Here is a 19,840-nt window from a genome sequence, read left to right on the forward strand (position 1 = left end):
CCGGATGTAATTCTATGAACCCACATATATTCAAGTCCAGATCCGATTTTATATGAACCAGAAATTTAGAACCCGGACCCGTATATCTTTATTTTTATACTAAGTTTTAAAACTATTTTAAGTTATAAATAGAGAAGTTAAGAAAAAAATCATGTGCCCTAATTTGCAAATTGCAATTCACAACCGCATCGCATGTTTCCTCATCCCTTCATCAAATCTTCATCGTCAAAATTGCAATTCACAGCCGCATCTCATGTTTCCTCTTCCCTTCATCAAATGTTCATCGTCGTCACTCTCATCGCTTCGCCACCTTGTCCTTCGCAGTTGTGTTCACTATCATCATCGTCATCAACCGCCTCTCTAGTCTTCTCTGTCGCCATTGGCAACGATTGTGATACGGGTTGAAGTTGCACGCAGATCATGGGAGGAAATGTTGGGTTAGATCCTTTGGAGGATTATTTATTATTATTATTATTTTATTTTTTTTTTTTTGGGTGTCGTTGGGAGCTTTGGCTGTGTGGAATGGAAAGGCCCAAAGATTCCTTTACACCAAAAGTTTATCTTTGTGACAGCTTGCGGGCAAAGCTTAGGGATAACCATAGGCAGATTTGGGTGTGAGTATTCATGTCTATTGTCGTTGTGTGTTCATCCAGTTAGAAATTCAAAGCTGTAAGAAATAATCGAAGATATTGTTGTCCACAGTTGAAATCAAATCTGGGTGCGAAACCTGAAATCCAAAAACCCAATTTTTTCCAAGTTCAACCCGTACCGAACCCGGAGTCGATAAAACCGGGTTTATATTCGGGTCTGGTAAAGTAAAATTGGCATCCGGGTCTGGAACCGGGAAGGCCAAACCCGGACCCGCACCCGGATTTTGCCATCCCTAGGTGCAACCCAGAAAAATAAAAACAATTTCAAATTCAAATCCTTTAGCAAGTGAACGTAGAAGACTAAAAGAGCCTATTTCAGAATAAATACATTTCACTAATATGGGACATATGCTTCAATAATATAAAGTGAATGTGAAAAAACAAGATAAAAATTGAAGCTTCAAAGATTAAAGATGCTAAAGTCAAGTAATCTTGAACTCCCTTTCCAACTAAAGCTTAAAAGAGCAGTGCCAAAATTTACAGGCTTTTACGCAAACAATTAAGAAACGGAAACAATATCCCATATGCTCAGATCTGTGCTTAAAAGTTGACCCAAAACAGAACAGGTACAACTTACGACAAGAAAAAGACTCATACCCAGTGAGTAACCGGATCACCCACTGTAGATGTGAACGTGGACGGCCAAGATGAGGATGGCATAGAGAACGAAGAAGATAAGAGTGTGAACAGAAATAGCCTTGCCGTTGGTCTTCATGCTACCAAACTCCAACAGCCGGCTGTGTCCCGGTAGCTGAAACAGAAGCCCCGGTTGTAGCAACACAAACAGCACCACCCCAATTACCACTGGTCCCCAATCGGCCATTCTTTCTTGAAGAGTTTTTTATTTTAAAACAGTTAGCAAAGGGAGTGATCAAATGAGCAGACGAAAATGGTAGCCTTGCCCTTTAGCTTTTAAGAGCAAGAGCGATAGTTGTTGTTGTGGGAATAATAAAATTTGGTAAGCACAAGAAAGACATTTTGGGTCGCTTGCGGGGCGGGGGTTGTCTGCTCTTGGTACGTGCGAACACTAGCAAGTGTCGATTGATGTGTGCCGGTGTCGCCACCGAGCTTCGGTGTTTTTGATGAGATGGGACATATTTTCAGATGCAATTACTACTTTACCCATCACACAACACAACATGTCACGTGTGTAATCACTAAGGTTGATGATGACATGTGGAACTGAGAATTATTATCCCATGCTTAGCTTGATTGAAAGATGAATCTAGAAAAGTGGGAAATCTCGTTTCCGTCAAATCAGAAGAGGCTTGTAGCGAATTCTAGTCATTTCTGAAACTAAGGATGGCGATAAGCTAAGATTTATCATTCTTGAACGCTTACCAAAAAGGTGAGGAACGTAGAAGGTTTGATCCCGGCATGATTGATTTTCGAGGACATGAAAAATAGATTCACATAAAACACTCTGTTATGGAGAATTTTATCATCTTTAATGACTTGAATTTTATACATGATAAGAATCTAGTGAGAGACGGTATGTACCTTGTGATTGTGAGTATTCTAGATTTAGATCATATGTCCCTCATTAAATACTCTAACGTGAGGATCAACCTTGAGTACGGAAAACAAGAATTTCATCAATATTCTTGTTATTACCATCATGAAATTTTTTGTTACACATATAAATAAATAAATAAAAGAGTACTCGGTCATTTTTTGCTTTATCATGAAGAAATAAAAAAATAAAGATAGAGAGAATAAGAAAGAATGGACCCGTGCTCTTTTTTCTAGAGCTTTTTGTTTGACTAATAGTTCTTAATTACTCCAATAAACACTGTACTAATATATTAATCCTGTAGTAATCAATTGAAGCATTAAGCCACCAACCAATAGCTGCTAAATGGTACTGCTTTTGATATTCTGATAACAAAGTGGTCATTTATAAAATTATGCTCGACAGATGAACGATAGAAAATGATGCCCGGCCTTATCCCAACAGAACAACAAGATTATTAAAAGAAGCATAAAGTTGACAATTGATGGCTCATTTTATGGCTTTCTGGGATTCCTATTTTTTACCTTGTGGACTAGAGCACTTCCCAATAAGTTAGGCCCTTTGTTATACTTATTATGTATCCCCTGCTTCCATTATTCTTCATTTGAAGAGCTGAACAACTGGGAAGTATCTGGGACAATTTTTCAAGCTTACGATGAATGATTGGGCTGCACCGCTTATAGCTGCGGCGCTCTTCGCGTTTCTGTCACCAGGGTTGGTGGTGCAGATGCCTGCAAAGAATCGAGCGGTTGATTTTTTGAACATGAAGACTAGTATCGCTGCCATATTTGTGCATACTGTTCTCTATGGTTTGTTTCTTATTTTGTTTCTTGTTATTCTAAATGTTCATCTCTTTATCTAGGAAGCAAATAAATGGTATCTCATAATCTAAATGAAATAAAAACAATTTAAGTTTTGTTGTATCTTCCATTTTACTGCTATCACTAGCTAGCTCGATGTCAGTTCAAATGAAATAAAATGAAGTTTTTGTCTATGAAAGGGTTGTGTAGTTTGCCATACAGTTCCATGGTAATCTTCCCATATGATGATTTTTGGTCACTCTAGCTTGATTCTGATTGTTTTCGACTCGTGAAAATATATTAATTTGCTATCAATCCATCAACTTGATCTTCAGTTATCATCCTGAAGAGTGAACAGTGTATTAATCTAATTGACCATACATTGGAGCTACACTGACAATACCCCAGAGGAAGAACAAGCACCCTTCTCTTCTTGTTCAATCATTTGTTAATTTAATCATAATACAAAAGGGCATATCTATATTGTATTGTTATTTGTTACAATGCCTCTCAATCTCTTTTTTAAGCTTCCACTTCTCCGTTTTATTCCTTAGGGTGCGTATGGGACAGCTGCGCAGCCACTAAACTCTCAAAATTATTTAGTACGACACCTCTCAATCTCTTTTAAACCTTCCACTTCTCCGTTTCGCCGCTAAACTGTCAAAGTTGTTTGGTATAACATCTCTTAATCTCTTTTGAAGCTTCCACTTCTCTTTTTCACTCCTTAGGGTACGTTTAGGGTAGCTGCTCTGCCGCTAACCTCTCAAAATTTTATAATAATGTACATAATTAATCATAAGTTGTAGTAGCAACAAAAACTTAGTAGAGTCAGCTATATAAAACTACAAAAACTCTCTAAGCTAATGAACACTTTATATGGTTATACAATTGCAATATCCGCCATACAATTACCGTACTTATTTGCAGGAATTACAGAGATTCTGATCAACGTGCTAGTATTACAACTGTTAGAGAAATCAACTCTTTGATTGCACTTGCTAAGAAGACATAAAATTCTATGATTCTATCTTTTTTATATTGCAACAAGCTTCCCAGTCAGTAAAAACTGACGCACCAACCCAAAAGTAAGGCCAGAAATGAACATCAAATCTGCAGCGTCAAATAAAAGGGTGCCAGAGTAACTTGGACCCAGATTTACAAACCAATAATAATTAAGCAAGCTACAAAATCATAGTCCACAGAACAGGTAATAAAATTAATTAATGGGAAGTGTACAATTGTCATTTACTATCCAATGAGCATTTGATTCATAATCACAAATCTTATCCAAAAAATTAAAGATACAGAGAAGATGAAAACGAACAATGAAGTAATCTCACATACCAATACCAATTTCACTAGTAATTAATTCTTTTATGGGCAAATTATACACATATTAGCTAGCTAGCCCAAGTACATGTGGACACCAATAGCCAACAAGAAGATACACATGAGAGCAAAATACAAGATAGAATGAACCAGAATAGAAGCACCACTGGTCTGAAAGTTGCCAAACTCAAAAAACCTGTTACGGCCCGGCACCTGAATGAGCAAGCCTGGGCTTAGCAATATGAACAGCACAACACCCACGAAAACAGGGCCCCAATCTGACATCTTTCTAATGCCAATGCTATGTAGCTAGCTTATTAGCTATCACTCTCTCAAATGGCAAAATTATTTCTCTGTTAAATCTCGAGTGTTTGGAAGTGGAGATGAAAGGGGAAAGAGGGCATTATAAAGGAGAGATGTATTTCGGTTTTGCTTTGGGAAGACGAGACAAAGATTGATGACTAGGAAAGTGAACGTTAGAGAATCAAGCAATATTGCGATTCACATTTTCTTTCTTACATCATCCCAGTGGTCCCAAGGAAACTTCATTGAAAGTAATAAAAATCTAGTACAACATTTAGTGGGACTCAGCTACCTTGCACTTGATTTTATTTTTTTTATAATTTTAATTCTTGTGATTTCAATTCTTGACTATTGAATTCCATGAAAAGTTTAATTTCAATGGTAGAAATTTATCTACTTGAATATTAATATTATATTTTTTGATATTTATCAAAACTAAAAAAAATTAAAGAGTTAAAACGTTTAGCACATAAGTCCGAATTGTTTCAAATTTATGTTGTTTAATTAGTAGTGAGTCTTAAAAAATAAAATTTATTTTAATATTATATATTTTATTTAAAAGAATTAATTTTTAATATCATTTATTTTATTAAAAATAAATATTATTTAATATTATTTATTCTCATTTTATTTAATATTATTTAGTTATAGGCTTATTATTATATTTATTCTTTAAAAATTGAATAATATAAAATAAAATAAAATAATCAGAAGTGAGTCTAAAAAAATAAATATCATTTTTAATTAATATTATTTATTTGATTTTATTTAACATTATATAGTCATAGGCTTATTATTATATGTGTTCATTCATAAAACTAAATAATGTTAAATAAAATAAAATAATTAGTAATGAGTCTCAAAAATTTAATATTATTGTTAATGTTATTTATTTTATTTTATTTAATACAATATTATTTAGATATTTATTTTTTCAAAATTAAATAATATTAAATAAAATAGAATAAACAATAGTGAATCCTAAAAAATATTTTTTAATATTATTTATTTAAAAAATAAATTTTTAATATTGTCATTTTATTTAAAATATTATTTAATATTATCTAGTTATAGGCTTATTATTATATTTATTCTTTTAGAAAGTTAAATAATATTAAATGAAGTAAACTTACATTTTAGAAGGTCATCAGCCAAAGCACATAAACTTATAAACAAATGTAAATAAAAAATATAAATAATATTATATAAAATAAAATCAGATTTTAAAGGTCGCCAGTCAAAGCACATAATATTATAAATAAATTGTAAATAAAAAAGAAAGTAAGGGATTAAATGAAATTTAATATCACAAAAGACAAAAATTGGTGATACCTGGCAACTGTTGCAAGGTAACTAGATCCCATTTAGTGATTATTTTAATGTGTTTTGTTAAATGGCACTGTTACTGGGGGGTTGTTTAATTAATTTATAAAAATTTTGAATCAATACGAATCATTACAAAATCAAATATGAGTTTGTTTGGCGCAGTTGTGCTGCCACAGTGCAACTATCGCATTCCTATATTTGAGGAGAAAATTTCTTCTCCAAACGGGATAATAATGACTAACAAACAATTCCAATACTCTGCATATGCGATTTGTTGTTGTAGAGTGAAAAATTACATTTGATTTTCTGTTGTTTGCGCAGACATTTTTTTCTCTTTGGAAAAAAAACATAAAAAGAAGACGTAATAATTATTAATGGAATAATGTTATAAGTAAAAGAAAATAAATAGAAAAATTTTGGACTGAAAATAAATGTATTGTATTTATACCTTGTAAATGGCTTTTAACGTAAAACCTTAAAGATTTATTGATTTTTTAATGATCAACATTTTAAAATATAATACACATATTTATAGGGTAAACAAAGGGGAGGAAGTGCTAAACTTTCTTATGTCGGATCTTCAACAAATGGTAAAGCCATTATTTACAACATAAGTGGTACGTTTAATACCACTTCTTATCTTAATAGTCGTTTGTAACTAAATGGCGGATCTAAAGGGGAATGTTATAAATAATAATAACTTCACCATTTGTTGAGACAAAAAGTCTCACGTAAGAAAATTTAGCACTTCCTCCCCTCGTCTAGTCTATACATAAGTGTATAATGTCTTAAGATGATGATCATAAAAAAAAAAAAATCAATAAATCTTAGTACTTTATTTAGATAAAAACAAAGGTATTATATTTATACCTTGTAAATGGCTATTATCTAAAGCATTAAGATTTATTGATTTTTTCTTTTTATAATCATCATCTTAACTCGTAAGGCATAATATATATATAAAAGGGAGAAGGAATGCTTAACTTTTCTATTTTGGAACTTTTGTCCAATAAATGATAAAGCTATTGTTTCAACAAAAGGGACCCAAAAAACAATTATAGATGGTGAATTTTTTCAAAATGGTGGTGGCATGTTGATCAAGTAATTAACATCGAGCGGGCCCTCTTTTTTTTTTTAAGTGCTTAAAAGCACTTTATAAGAATCTGATTGCTTATGACTTCTGCATTGTGTTAAAAAACATTAAAGGATATCTCTCCGATCACACGCTATTACAGATTCTAAAGCAGATTCGATTCCATAATTTTGCCAGAGACTCTGCTGGCGACACTTAAATTAAAGTAATAATATAATCGTTCGATAAGTTGCTTTTTCAAGACGGTTGTGGACTTGTGGTTATTATGATGTTGTGCTGGTTTTGGATTATCGTGTTCGTGTGGGCTGGCCTCACCGAAATGACTCAATTATTACAAGTCAAAGCTGGTAATAATTAAATTTATTAATGTGTTACCAGCTGTTATAGATTTAGAAAAATGATGAACAAAATAAAAGTATATATGTCAAATTTATTATAAAAACATTTGTTGTTTTGTGAATTCTTGAGATAAAAAATTCTGTTATTACTTTGTCACGATTTTGTTGATTTAACATTGCTCATAGATTTACCGTCCAAATTCTTTAAGAAAATAATCACTGCCGATTTCGAACCATGGGGACACTATCAAAAGGGTGATAGATGTGACCTTGGGAAGAATTCTCACTAGACTACATTACTTTGACAGATATAGGTGATTTCTATTATTTCATTAAACAACCGTACAAGATTTATATAAAGAGAATACAACAATAATTCATATTCTAGTGGACTGTTACAATAAGAGATAATATGATATATTCAAAAAGTGTTTGAATAAAGTTGTTCCTATAATCAAGGAGTGATATCCTCCAACATGCCCCCTCAAGATGGACGTCGAGATCACAGTCCAATCTTGTCCTTGAGTTCTAGAAACCTTGACCGTGGTAGAGCCTTTGTCAGGGCATCCGCAAGTTGATCTTGTGAAGAGACATGTGCAACACGTAAGGCACCACTTTGAACTCGTTCTATGATGAAGCGACAATCTATGGCCACATACTTCATTCTAGAGTGAAAAATTGGATTTGAACATAGTTATGTAGTACCAATATTGTCACAATGGGTAATGCTAAGTTACATGCATGTACCTTATAACCCTCTCACATGAATAGTGTATGGATACTATTCATGTGAGAGGGTTGTAAGGTACATGCATGTAACTTAGAGGGATCCTGTCACAATAAGTCACAGGACATGATGGTGGCTTGATGTGCAGCTCCGAAAGAAGAGAACATATCCAACTAATTTCTACAGCTGTGTTTGCAACAGAATGATATTCTACTTCAGTTGATGATCTAGCCACTGTCTGCTGCTTTTTAGAACTCCAAGAGACTGGATTCCTGCCTAGATAGACAATATATCCTCTTGTGGATGAAAAATCATCTTTATTCCTCCCCAATCTGCATCAGCAAAAGCATGAAGATTGTATGAAGAGTTGTAATAGATTTGCAAACCATCATTAATGGTGTCTGAGAGATAGCGCAAAAGTCTCTTTACACATGACCAATGCTCATAAGTTGGTTGATGCATAAATTGGGATAGCCGATCAACAACGTAAGCTATGTTTGGGCGGCTGAGAAGAAGATATTGTAAGCTTCCTACAATTGCCGGATGCTCAGTCGGATCGAACAGAGACCAGAACCAAGTGTTAACTGCGTATTCGAGGAGAGCGGTGTTGGCACAGACTTGGCCTCCAACATCTTTGTCTTTGCTAATAGATCTAATATATATTGCCGCTGTGATAATACAAGCCCTTTGTCATTGCATATTGCTTCTATGCCCAGGAAGTAAGATAGATGTCCCAAGTCCTTTAAAGAGAACTTCTTGGCAAGAATTGCAATAAACTCAGTAATCAAGTCAAGCTTATCTCCAGTAATAATGAGATCATTAACATAAACGATTAAATATATTACAGATGACCATCAGTATAAATAAATTAAGATGTATCGGCTAGAGAAATTTTGAACCCAAAGAAAATAAGAAAGGTTTGCAATTCTTGATACTATGCTCGTGGAGCTTGTTTGAGGTCATAGATTGCCTTTCTGAGTTTACAAACAAATTCTGGCTTTTCTTTGTCAATGAAACCTTGTGGTTGTTTCATATATACATCCTTATACAAACACCCCTAGAGAAAGGCGTTATTAATATTAATTGTTGATGCTGAAATCTGCTCGCCTTTTAGCCGACCAGATTCTTTCACCAACGCTTGTGTTATCTACTGTTACTCGTTCGCTAAGATTGGAATCGCCCTCCTTTCTATAAATAAGCCTGCGCTCACAAAAAACGGATCAGAGACGCCGGTGGTTTTTCCGGCGTAAACCCTCCGATGCCTAAGTTAGCTCAAGGTGTTTACGGGAAAACAAATCAATTTGGGTTCAAGAAGTTTATCTGAAATTTGTAAGAAAATGATCTGGATGCAATTTGACAGCGTTTTCCCTCTCTCCGTTTTTTTCCTCCCTTTTCCCCGTCGAGTTCCTTTTCTTTTATAGCCGCTGTCCCCACGTTTCTGTTTGCCCTTCCTCCCACCTTTTTCGGGTAATGGCAGCCCTCATGGGACTCTAACCGTTGCATCGTGGCAAACGTGGGAGCTTACGTGTCCTTCAACGGTTCTGGGAAAAGCGTAACGGCCGCGATTATGTGTTCTGGGAAAAGCATAACGGCCGCGATTCTGTGTTCTGGGAAAAGCGTAACGGCCGCGATTCTGTGCTCTGGGAAAAGCGTAACGGCCGCGGTTCTGTGGGATCGTGTTCCCGCTTTCCTGGGGATGAGTATCGGCTCGGCATACACTTCTAGTCGGTATGTTTCCCTGGTTGCATCCATCTCTGCTCGGATAATGTTTACCCCCGTGTTCTGCTCGTACCACAGTAGTATGGCTGATCTGGTGCCTTTATGTACTCAACACCAGTCCCCTAGTTTCTGGTCTGGCGAGTAAAATGAGTTAAGAGCAGAAACTGATGGTTGAATCTCACCAGCCCGGGGAGCTTCTCTTCTGGGGAGACTCCGACCTGAGCATGGGCCTAAGTGAACATGTCCATTGTATATCTGGGCTTATATCTAACCTGGCCTCTTGTAACGGTTGGTGAGGTGGCATCTCCAGACTCTTCGTATTTGAAATTTGAAACGACGGGCTATCCGTCCTCGATATATGGGGAGTGAGCTGGCATATCCCATCACTTAAATACTTCCATTTTCTCCCTTTTCGTTTCAAATCCCTAGACTGGAGTCATCTTCATCTTGTTATTCGTTTCTCCGCCGTTAAACAAATTTTCTCTGAACTTTGCTCACTACTTCCAGCGTCCGAAGTATCCGTTTGCTGGGTGTTTTCTTTGTCGCGGCAGCGCTATCGGTGTCAATCTATTCCAGGTATAGCCTTTAACCCTTTCTTTGGCTATTGTTGTTTGGGTCCTGTGTTACCCCTTTTTGTACCTGTGTACTTGGGTTTGTATTGGTTTTTCTTTGAAGTTCCGACATGTCAAACCGGAAAAGAAAATTAATTGTTGATGAGGGTGATGAAGAGTCAAGGGATTCAGGCCTCAACGTGCCAATACCCACCGATTTTTTAGGTCCCTCCAGTAGTGTAAGTCCTTCCCATGGGAGGGATACCCTTGAGTATCCACGCCCCTTAGTTGTCTCTCCCTCTTCCGAAATAGAGCTTGTAGGTAATAGAGGTGGACCTGCATCGGGCTCTGGTGAGAACCACAGCTATGGTGAGGTTGGGGTCCCTGAAGGAGCTGGTGATGGTGAGGAGAGCAGTTCCGAACCGAGCAGGCCCCCTCAGAGAAGGCACCTTGGTCATAGGGTAGAGGCGGACTCTTACCCTATTGACTTCACAGCTTGTGCCACCACCCAAACCGATTTGTTCAAGCTAAGGAATCTTTACAACATTCCTCCAGAGGTTCTCCTGGTAGTTCCAGGAAAAGGTGACGTTCCCAGTCGGCCTCCGCGGGGGTATGTGACGATGCACCTGGAGAGCTTCAAATTAGGAGCTCGGCTGCCCCTTCAACGTTATTTTGCTAAGATATTGGGTGGTATGCACCTGGCCCCAGGTCAGCTACATCCCAATGGATGGAGGGTTCTCTCGGCAATGTTTGTGTTTTGGGAGAGGTGCGGGTCGGAGGAGCCTTCCCTTGTTGAAGTGAAACATCTGTATCAGCTGCGGAGCAGCCCACGGGAGGCGGGCTGGTACTACTTCATGTCCAGTTCTGCGAAGAGGAAGCCAATCACCGGTTTCCCCTCCTCGTGCAAAAATTGGAAGAATAAATTCTTCTTTGCTGGGGGGAATTGGTGTCCAGCAGCTCACTCGCTGGGTGGTGATATTTACCTTCCAACGAACTTTGTCACCCCAAGTCGTTCATTATTTTTTGCCTATACTCCTTCTCGACTTGTCACTTATTGGGTTCTTTAACCTCTTTTGTTATTTCAGAGTCGTGGGGTTTGATCGGGGGGCTTGAAGATCGACCTTTACTTCAGGTGGAAACTGCTCTGTTGAACGCGTCTACCTGCCAAGACCTCCTGTCTCCAACAAACCTGGTCGGCTCGGGCTTAGTAGATATTGCTGCTGGAATGGATAACAAGATCCTCAGCGCGATGAGCAGGAAGCGTGGTCGAGCTTCAGGCAGCTCCAGCAACCCACCTCCTCCTCCGAAGAAAACCAGCGTAGGCCCATCCAAGGCTCTTGTTCCTGCTCTGCCCCCTCCCCCGCCCCGTAAGAGTGGTGGGGAGAGAACTTCTGACAAGAGTCCCGAGGTCAGCCTCCAGTCTGGGGACCGATCTTCCCCTCTGCCATCTCGGGAACAAGGGGACCACCTGAGCTTGTATCAGAAGGATTACAAAAGATCGGTGGGGCCCAAGATGGTGAAGGACATTGAGAGTATGGACCTCTCAGAGTTGGCTGCTTCTGTTCAGAGAGTATCCTTCAGGCTGGCCACCATGGTTTCGTGTTACAAGGCCGGGGCCGCGCGCCATGAGAGGAAGCTTCAAGCTGACAATCAGGAGCTGAAGAAGAAAGCTGACTCTGCTGATCGTTCCAAGGAGAAGCTGGCCGAACTGAACCAGCAGATGTCGGAGCTGGCGGAGAAGGTTGCGGTTGCTGAGTCCACCTCCTCCAAACTTGAGGACGAGTTGGGCGGCCTAAAATCTGACCTTCAAGTTGCTCAAAGTGAAAGGGATACTTTGAGGACCGCCCTTGAGGGAGAGATCAAATCCCTGAGTGACTAGCTGGCTGAAGAGAAAGGCAAATCCGCTGATGTGGATGATCGGTTGGATGCTGAGTACAACTCTGGGGTTGCTTTCAGCTATAAGTGTATCATGTCTGTACTCAAGGAAGAATACCCCGAGCTCGACATGAGCAAGCTGGAATCTGGGGTGGAGAGGTTTATGGCTGGGGCCAGCCAGGGAGATAAGGAGCAGGGTGAGCAGGATCAGGTGGAGGCTCCTTTGGATAGGGCGCAGGAGGAGGAAATTGGGGGACGTGCTTTCGAAGTAGGTCAAGGATCCGTGCCTGCACCTCCCAGTAATGCTGATCCCCCACCTCCTGAGACTGCTGACCCTTTACCTCCCGAGGTCGCTGATTTTTCAACTGCTGGAGCCGCTGACTCTCATAATCTTTAGGCCCCTTTTTTTTTTTGTATGAACTCTTGAGTTGTATTCGTTTGATAAAGAATTGAACATTTATGAGATTTCCAGATACTTTCTATTGGATCTCTTGTCTGGTGTTTACTTGCATTTAGCAAAATTTTTCGAAAAATTAGCTGCTGGTCTTTCGTTGACCGAGCAGAAGCAGACACTCATTTGCCTTAATAAAATTTACGAAAAATTAGCTGCTGGTCCTTTGTTGACCGAGCAGAAGCAGACACTCATTTGCCTTAATAAAATTTACGAAAAATTAGCTGCTGGTCCTTTGTTGACCGAGCAGAAGCAGGCACTTATTTGCCTTATTAAAATTTATGAAAAATTAGCTGCTGGTCCTTTGTTGACTGAGCAGAAGCAGGCACTTTGTTGCCTTCGTAGAATTTTCGTAGCTTTAGCTGCTGGTCTTTTGTTGACCGAGCAGAAACAAGCATTTTCTTGCTTTAGCGAAACTTTCGAGAATTTAGCTGCTGGTCTTCGTTGACCGAGCAGAAGCAGGCATTTTGTTGCCTTAGTAACATCTTCATAAATTTAGCTGCTGGTCTTTCGTTGACCGAGCAGAAACAGGCACTTACTTGCCTTAGTAATATCTTCATAAATTTAGCTGCTGGTCTTTTGTTGACCGAGCAGAAACAGGCACTTACTTGCCTTAGTAATATTTTTACTGGTCTTGCTACCAGGGGACTTCATGTTGAATTCATCTTTATTGAAATTTGAATGCATTACAAAAAACATAGAACATATGCATGTACAACAGACTATCATGCATTTAACAAAAATAACTTGTCAGAGCGAAAATTCAGTAGAGCATTTTGCTTACTGGAAATATTTCTTCAAGTGCTCGGCGTTCCACGACCTTTTCACGTCTCTCCCGTCCTGGTATGCTAGCTTATAAGCTCCTGGTCCAGTGGCGCGTATCACCCTGTACGGGCCTTCCCACTTCGGGCCGAGGGCGCCATGGTTAGGTTCCCTGGTGTTTTGGTTCACCTTCCTAAGTACCCAATCTCCTGCTCGGAATTGCCTCACGCGTACGTTCTTGTTGTAATAACGCATCATCCTTTGCTGACACTGGGCCACTTTCTGCGATGCCCCTGCCCTCTTCTCTTCAAGCAGGTCTAGGTTTAAGCAGATTTGCTCGTCATTTTGCTCCTCGTTGAAATATTCCGTTCGATGTGTCCCCACTCCAATTTCTGCTGGGACTACCGCCTCATGACCAAAAGCTAAGGTGAACGGAGTTTCCCCTGTGGCGGTCTTGTGAGTTGTCCGATAAGCCCATAACACTCCTGGTAACTCGTCAACCCAGGCCCCTTTCTTCTCTCCCAGTTTAGTTTTCAGGAGCTTCTTTATCACTTTGTTGGCTGCTTCCACTTGTCCGTTTGCCTGGGGGTGTGCGGGGGTGCAGAATTTTAGGTCCACCCCCAAATTTCGGCAAAATTCTCTGAAATTGCCATTGTCAAACTGTCTCCCATTGTCTGTAACGATGGCATAGGGGATCCCGTATCTGCAGATGATATTTCTCCAAATAAAATCTGTTGTCTTCCTCTCCGTGATTTGGCTGAGGACTCCCACTTCCACCCACTTGGTGAAATAGTCTATCGCCACAATTGCATGTGTCGCCGCTCCTCGGCCCTTAGGTAACGGTCCGATCAAGTCGATTCCCCATTGAGCGAAAGGCCACGGGGATGTCATGGTGGTCAGCTTCTCTGGGGGTTGTGCAGGAACCTCGGAGAAGCTTTGGCAGGTTTTACTGTTCTTTGCCATCCTTTTCGCATCCTGATGCATGGTTGGCCAGAAGTATCCTTGTCGGAGTGCCTTGAAGGCTAAAGTTCTCGCTCCCGAGTGATTGCCGCAAATTCCTTCATGAATTTCCCTTAATACATAATCTGCCTCCTCATCATCCACACATCTCAACAGGGGCAAAGTGAATCCTCGGCGATAGAGTACTCCATCGAGTAATGTGTACCTCGCTGCTCGGCATTTTAGCTTTCTCGCTTGCCTTTTGTCCTCTAGTAAAACTCCATCGCGGATGTATGCAAGGATCGGGCCCATCAAGGATTCTTCAGTGCTTACTCTCATTACCTCTACTTCTTCTCCTATGCTCGGCGAGGTTCTCACCTCTAGTGGAACTGACTTAGGTAATTTGGGATCTACAGTTGCGGCCATCCTAGCCAACATGTCAGCTCGGTAATTTTCGTTCCGGGATATCTGCTTCACCTCTACTTCCTTGAATAGTTCAACCATCTGCCTCGCCTTCTTTACATAAAATCCCAATTTCTCTTCCTTTACTTGGAATTGATCGCTGAGCTGGTTGCATACTAGCTGTGAATCTGCTCGGATCTCAACCCTTTCTGCTCGTAGCGTATGCGCAAGACCGAGACCAATAATGAAGGCCTCATATTCAGCTTGGTTGTTCGTAAGCTGGAATTCGAACTTTACAGCGTAGGATACCTCAACACCTTCTGGGCTTCGTATTATAACTCTTGCCCCGGATCCCTGTTCACTACGTGACCCATCAACCATCACCAACCATATCCCCTTCGAATCCTCTTGTTCCGCTGGTTGTCCCTCGTGGACCCCTTCCCCTGGTTCAACGCGGTCCACCATAAAATCTACCAGGGCTTGAGCCTTGATTGCCCCTCGGGGCCTGTACGACAGGTCAAATTCGCTCAATTCCACCGACCATTTTACTAACCGACCAAACGCGTCCGGTTTTTGAAGTACTTGCCGAAGGGGTTGGTCGATCATCACAACTATCTGGTGGGCTTGGAAATATGGTCGGAGTTTGCGTGCCGCCGTTATCAGAGCTAGCGCCCACTTCTCCATTAGCGGATATCTGGTTTCTGCGTCCACTAGGGCCTTGCTTGCGTAATATACCAGGTGTTGTTTCCCTTCTTCTTCCCTGACTAAAACCGAGCTGGTAGCCCACTTAGAGATTGCTAAGTACAAAAACAGCTGGTCACCCTCTCTCGGAGTTGATAGTAACGGGGCGCGGGCTAGATATTCTTTCAACTGTCCAAATGCCTCCTCGCATTCCGGTGTCCATTCCATCTTCCTCCCTTTCTTTATGACTTGAAAGAAAGGGTGACACTTATCAGTGGCTCGCGAAATAAATCGGTTCAATGCTGCCAACCTCCCCGTAAGGCTCTGCACCTCCTTTACTGTTCGTGGCGACCTCATTTCTATCACTGCTCGTATCTTTTCCGGGTTGGCCTCAATCCCTCGATGGCTCACCAGGAATCCCAGAAATTTGCCCGAGCTGACCCCAAATGCACATTTCTCCGGGTTTAGCTTCATCTCATACCTCCTCAGTAATTCAAAGGTTTCCTCAAGATGCTTCACGTGATCCCTTGGTTCTTTGGACTTTGTGATCATATCGTCCACATATACCTCCATTGTATGTCCGATCAATGGCTTGAAGATCTTGTTCACCAACCTTTGATAGGTAGCTCCTGCATTTTTCAAGCCGAAAGGCATCACCCTGTAGCAAAACAAACCCATGTTAGTTATAAAGGTCGTGCTTTCCTCATCCTGCTCGTTCATGGGTATCTGATTGTATCCGGAGAAGGCATCCATGAAACTGAGCAGACTATGACCCGCGGTTGAGTCCACCAACTGATCTATTTTTGGTAGGGGAAATCTATCTTTCGGGCATGCCTTGTTGAGGTCCGTGAAGTCTACACACATTCTCCACTTCCCATTGGCCTTCTTTACCAGTACTACATTGGAAATCCACTCCGGGTACTTGGCTTCCCTTATAAATTCCGCTTTCAGCAGTTTTTCTACTTCCGCATTTATGGCCTCGTACCGTTCCTGGTTGAAGCACCTCCTTTTCTGCCTCACCGGCCTTGCCCCTTTCCTGACTGCCAGCTTATGACAAGCTACCCCTCGATCAATACCTGGCATATCCTCATGAGACCAGGCAAATATGTCCGCATGGGACTGTAGACACCTCACCAGCTCGCCTTTTATTTCTTCACCCAATTCCGATCCGACTTTAACCACTCTGCTCGGGTCACTCCTGCTAACAACAACTTCCTCCAGCTTCTCAACAGGTTCCTGGCGACCGTTTTTTGTCTCCCCTCGGTTATCTAGAGAGGTGACCTGCAACGTTTCCTTGGCCGCTGTAGCATAGCAGTTCCTGGCCATCCTCTGGTCGCCCTTTACTACACCCACAACTCCATTTATTCTGTACTTCAGCGCTAGATAATGCGTGGACATTACACATTGGCTTATCCTCATGAACGGTCTCCCCAATATCATCTGGTAAGGGCTTCTTTCCTCTACCACGACGAAGTCCAGCATCATCGTTCGTTCAAACGGCTTTGTCCCCACAGTAATCGGGAGTTCAATGATCCCCAAGGGAGTTAACCGTCCCCCTCCAAATCCTTTCAAGGAAGTATTTGTCCGCTCTAACTTCAAATCTGAAATCCCCATATCATCTAGGGCCGACTTAAACAGAATGTCTACTGAGCTGCCCGTGCCTACCAGTATTCCCTGCAATTCTGTACCGGCCACCTTTGCCTTAATCACCAAGGCATCCTCATGAGGATACAAAATACCCTCTTCGTCATCCTCCGTCCACATAATAGGAACTTGCCGCACTTTTGCTCTTTTGGCTGCCGGTAAATTCAGAAGCACCTCTTTGCCAGCCATGGCGTATCTCCCATAGTTCTTCCGTGCTCTGTTTGAATCCCCGGCCAATGTTGGCCCTCCTGCTATCACACGGATGGTCGGCTGTTCTCGTTCCAGACCCCTCTCGACTCCTTCATCCCGTGTGTATTCTGACTCAATGACAGGGGACACTCCGTCTACATACTCATCCAAGTATCGGTTCCTTACTAAATCTTCCACCTGAATCTTCAGGTCACGACATTGGCTGATAGTGTGACCGTGAGTGTCGTGGAATTTGCAGAATCTGTTCTTATCCCGTCGATGAGCCGGTTTTGTTATTGGGGCTGGAGGGTATAGCAGGCCTCTTCCCTCGATCCTCTCATATAATTCCTCCATTGAGATCTTTAGTGGGGTGTATTGTCTATAGACCGAGCTCTGATCTATTAGCTGAACTGATCGGCTATCATGAATGTCACCTCGGACTGTCCCAGTTGCTAACTGATCTGGTCGACTAGCCCTGGAATCGGTTGCATGTAATGTTCTAGGAGTGTTGTGATAGGGGTGGGCAGCCATCTGCCGGAATTCTCGCTGCCGCTCTGGGATTGGGGGGCGTGGAGGTTGAGCCCGGTTGTGTTGGAACTGTTGTGCTCTCGGAGTTATGGGGTAAGAGTGGGACCGAGCTGATGTTCCGCCCATCCCTGAAGATTCTCCAGTTCGCTTTCCCAACCCGCTCCCTTTCGGGGCTCTCCGCTCCTTCCGCCTCAGCTCTTCTAGCTGTTCACTTTTTAGTCTTGCTGATTTCTCCTCTTCAATTTCAATATCTCGTCTCGCCTGCTCATACCCTGCTGAATAATTCTGCACCAGGGAGCTTCTCAGGTTATACCATAGCCGGCCTATCCTCACACCCTCCTTTAAACCCCTCAACGCCTGCGGGTGATTGAAGGCTCTCAAATCAAGTACGGCTCGGTGGTATCGCTTTACAAAATCCCGTAGGGACTCGTGCTCCTCCTGTTTCATCCCCATCAGTTCCATCATGTCGTCCTCTAGGGCTACTGCCCCTCGGAACTGCTCGGCAAACTCCTGGCACATCTGCTCGTACCCCTTTATACTTCCTCGGGGCAGCTTGCGGTACCAATCCCGAGCTCGTCCTTCTAGTGTCAATGGGAACGCCCTGCACCTCTGAGCTGATGTCAGCCCCTGCACACCCGTCATATCGTTGAAACGCTCAATATGCACCAATGGGTCACTTCGCCCGGAGTATTTGAGGTCGGGGAAGCGAAAATCTCTTGGGATTATGGTACCCATGATCTCAATTGATAACGGAGATTCTTCATCTAACATTATCCTTCAGCTCGGGGGCTTTCTCTTGCCCTGTATCTCCTCTATCACCTGCGCCAACCTGCGCACCTCCCCCTCCAATTCTATGGCACGGTTAGGATCACGCGTAGCTATCTGGTCTCGCTCCTGCTCGGCGTTCTGCAGCCGCTGTCTGAGCTCCCCTTCATCAACACCGGCACCTCGGCCAGTAGTTTCCAGTACCCGTCCGGGGCGAGGTTGGTCTCTCCCTTCCTCCACATGTTCTCCTGGGACCCGACCAGTACTTCTGTGGGGATGCGCCTCATTAGGTTGGTCTGCGGGCGGAGGAATGTCCTCGACTCTACGTCTCCGGAGGCTGGGTTCTACTCCGACTTCATCTCTTCCCACGGGGGTGTCACAATCCCTTCTCCGCTCGTCCCTCAGCTCAAATAATACGGCTGTGAGAGTCTCCATTTGCTTTTCCATCCGCTCCAGTCTGTCTTGCATCATCCTCTCTCGGGCTTCATTCGCAATTTCCAGGAGAGTGGTTATCTCCACCGTTTCATTGTCCTCCCTCAGAGTATCCTTTCTCGACACATCCATATCTGACCGTTCACTGCTTCTCCGGTAACCGCTAATTTGGTGGTAGCTTTTTATCCAAAATCCCCACAGACGGTGCCAAAATGTTGATGCTGAAATCTGCTCGCCTTTTAGCCGACCAGATTCTTTCACTAACGCTTGTGTTATCTACTGTTACTCGTTCGCTAAGATTGGAATCGCCCTCCTTTCTATAAATAAGCCTGCGCTCACAAAAAACGGATCAGAGACGCCGGTGGTTTTTCCGGCGTAAACCCTCCGATGCCTAAGTTAGCTCAAGGTGTTTACGGGAAAACAAATCAATTTGGGTTCAAGAAGTTTATCTGAAATTTGTAAGAAAATGATCTGGATGCAATTTGGCAGTGTTTTCCCTCTCTCCGTTTTTTTCCTCCCTTTTCCCCGTCGAGTTCCTTTTCTTTTATAGCCGCTGTCCCCACGTTTCCGTTTGCCCTTCCTCCTACCTTTTTCGGGTAATGGCAGCCCTCATGGGACTCTAACCGTTGCATCGTGGCAAACGTGGGAGCTTACGTGTCCTTCAATGGTTCTGGAAAAAGCGTAACGGCCGCGATTCTGTGTTCTGGGAAAAGCATAACGGCCGCGATTCTGTGTTCTGGGAAAAGCGTAACGGCCGCGATTCTGTGCTCTGGGAAAAGCGTAACGGCCGCGGTTCTGTGGGATCGTGTTCCCGCTTTCCTGG

General features: G+C 42.1%; 4 protein-coding genes across 4 annotated transcripts; 2 read left to right on the plus strand and 2 right to left on the minus strand.

Moving 5' to 3' along the window:
• Positions 1 to 1,072: 1,072 nt before the first annotated feature.
• LOC102613711 (uncharacterized) lies at positions 1,073 to 4,757 on the minus strand. The gene is made up of 3 exons (XM_006470019.4): positions 4,381 to 4,757; positions 3,914 to 3,928; positions 1,073 to 1,474 (listed from the first exon to the last, which is right to left on the minus strand). The coding sequence occupies exons 1-3, from the start codon at positions 4,575 to 4,577 to the stop codon at positions 1,264 to 1,266; spliced, it is 423 nt and encodes a 140-aa protein (XP_006470082.1). The 5' UTR covers positions 4,578 to 4,757; the 3' UTR covers positions 1,073 to 1,263.
• LOC102613424 (hypothetical protein) lies at positions 2,524 to 3,180 on the plus strand. Its single transcript, XM_006470018.4, has one exon. It carries the CDS (start codon positions 2,819 to 2,821, stop codon positions 3,023 to 3,025), a length of 207 nt encoding a protein of 68 aa, XP_006470081.1. The 5' UTR covers positions 2,524 to 2,818; the 3' UTR covers positions 3,026 to 3,180.
• Positions 4,758 to 9,646: 4,889 nt separating the features above from the next.
• Positions 9,647 to 12,228, plus strand: LOC107177302 (uncharacterized). Its single transcript, XM_052434892.1, has 4 exons — positions 9,647 to 9,807; positions 10,306 to 10,374; positions 10,474 to 11,237; positions 11,435 to 12,228. Exons 1-4 carry the CDS (start codon positions 9,647 to 9,649, stop codon positions 12,226 to 12,228), a joined length of 1,788 nt encoding a protein of 595 aa, XP_052290852.1.
• A 1,227-nt stretch (positions 12,229 to 13,455) lies between these two features.
• LOC127900280 (uncharacterized) lies at positions 13,456 to 18,591 on the minus strand. Its single transcript, XM_052434893.1, has one exon. It carries the CDS (start codon positions 18,589 to 18,591, stop codon positions 13,456 to 13,458), a length of 5,136 nt encoding a protein of 1,711 aa, XP_052290853.1.
• Between the last annotated feature and the right edge of the window lie 1,249 nt (positions 18,592 to 19,840).

The sequence above is a fragment of the Citrus sinensis genome, chromosome 2, assembly GCF_022201045.2.
Source record: "Citrus sinensis cultivar Valencia sweet orange chromosome 2, DVS_A1.0, whole genome shotgun sequence".
Classification (NCBI taxonomy): Eukaryota; Viridiplantae; Streptophyta; class Magnoliopsida; order Sapindales; family Rutaceae; genus Citrus; species Citrus sinensis.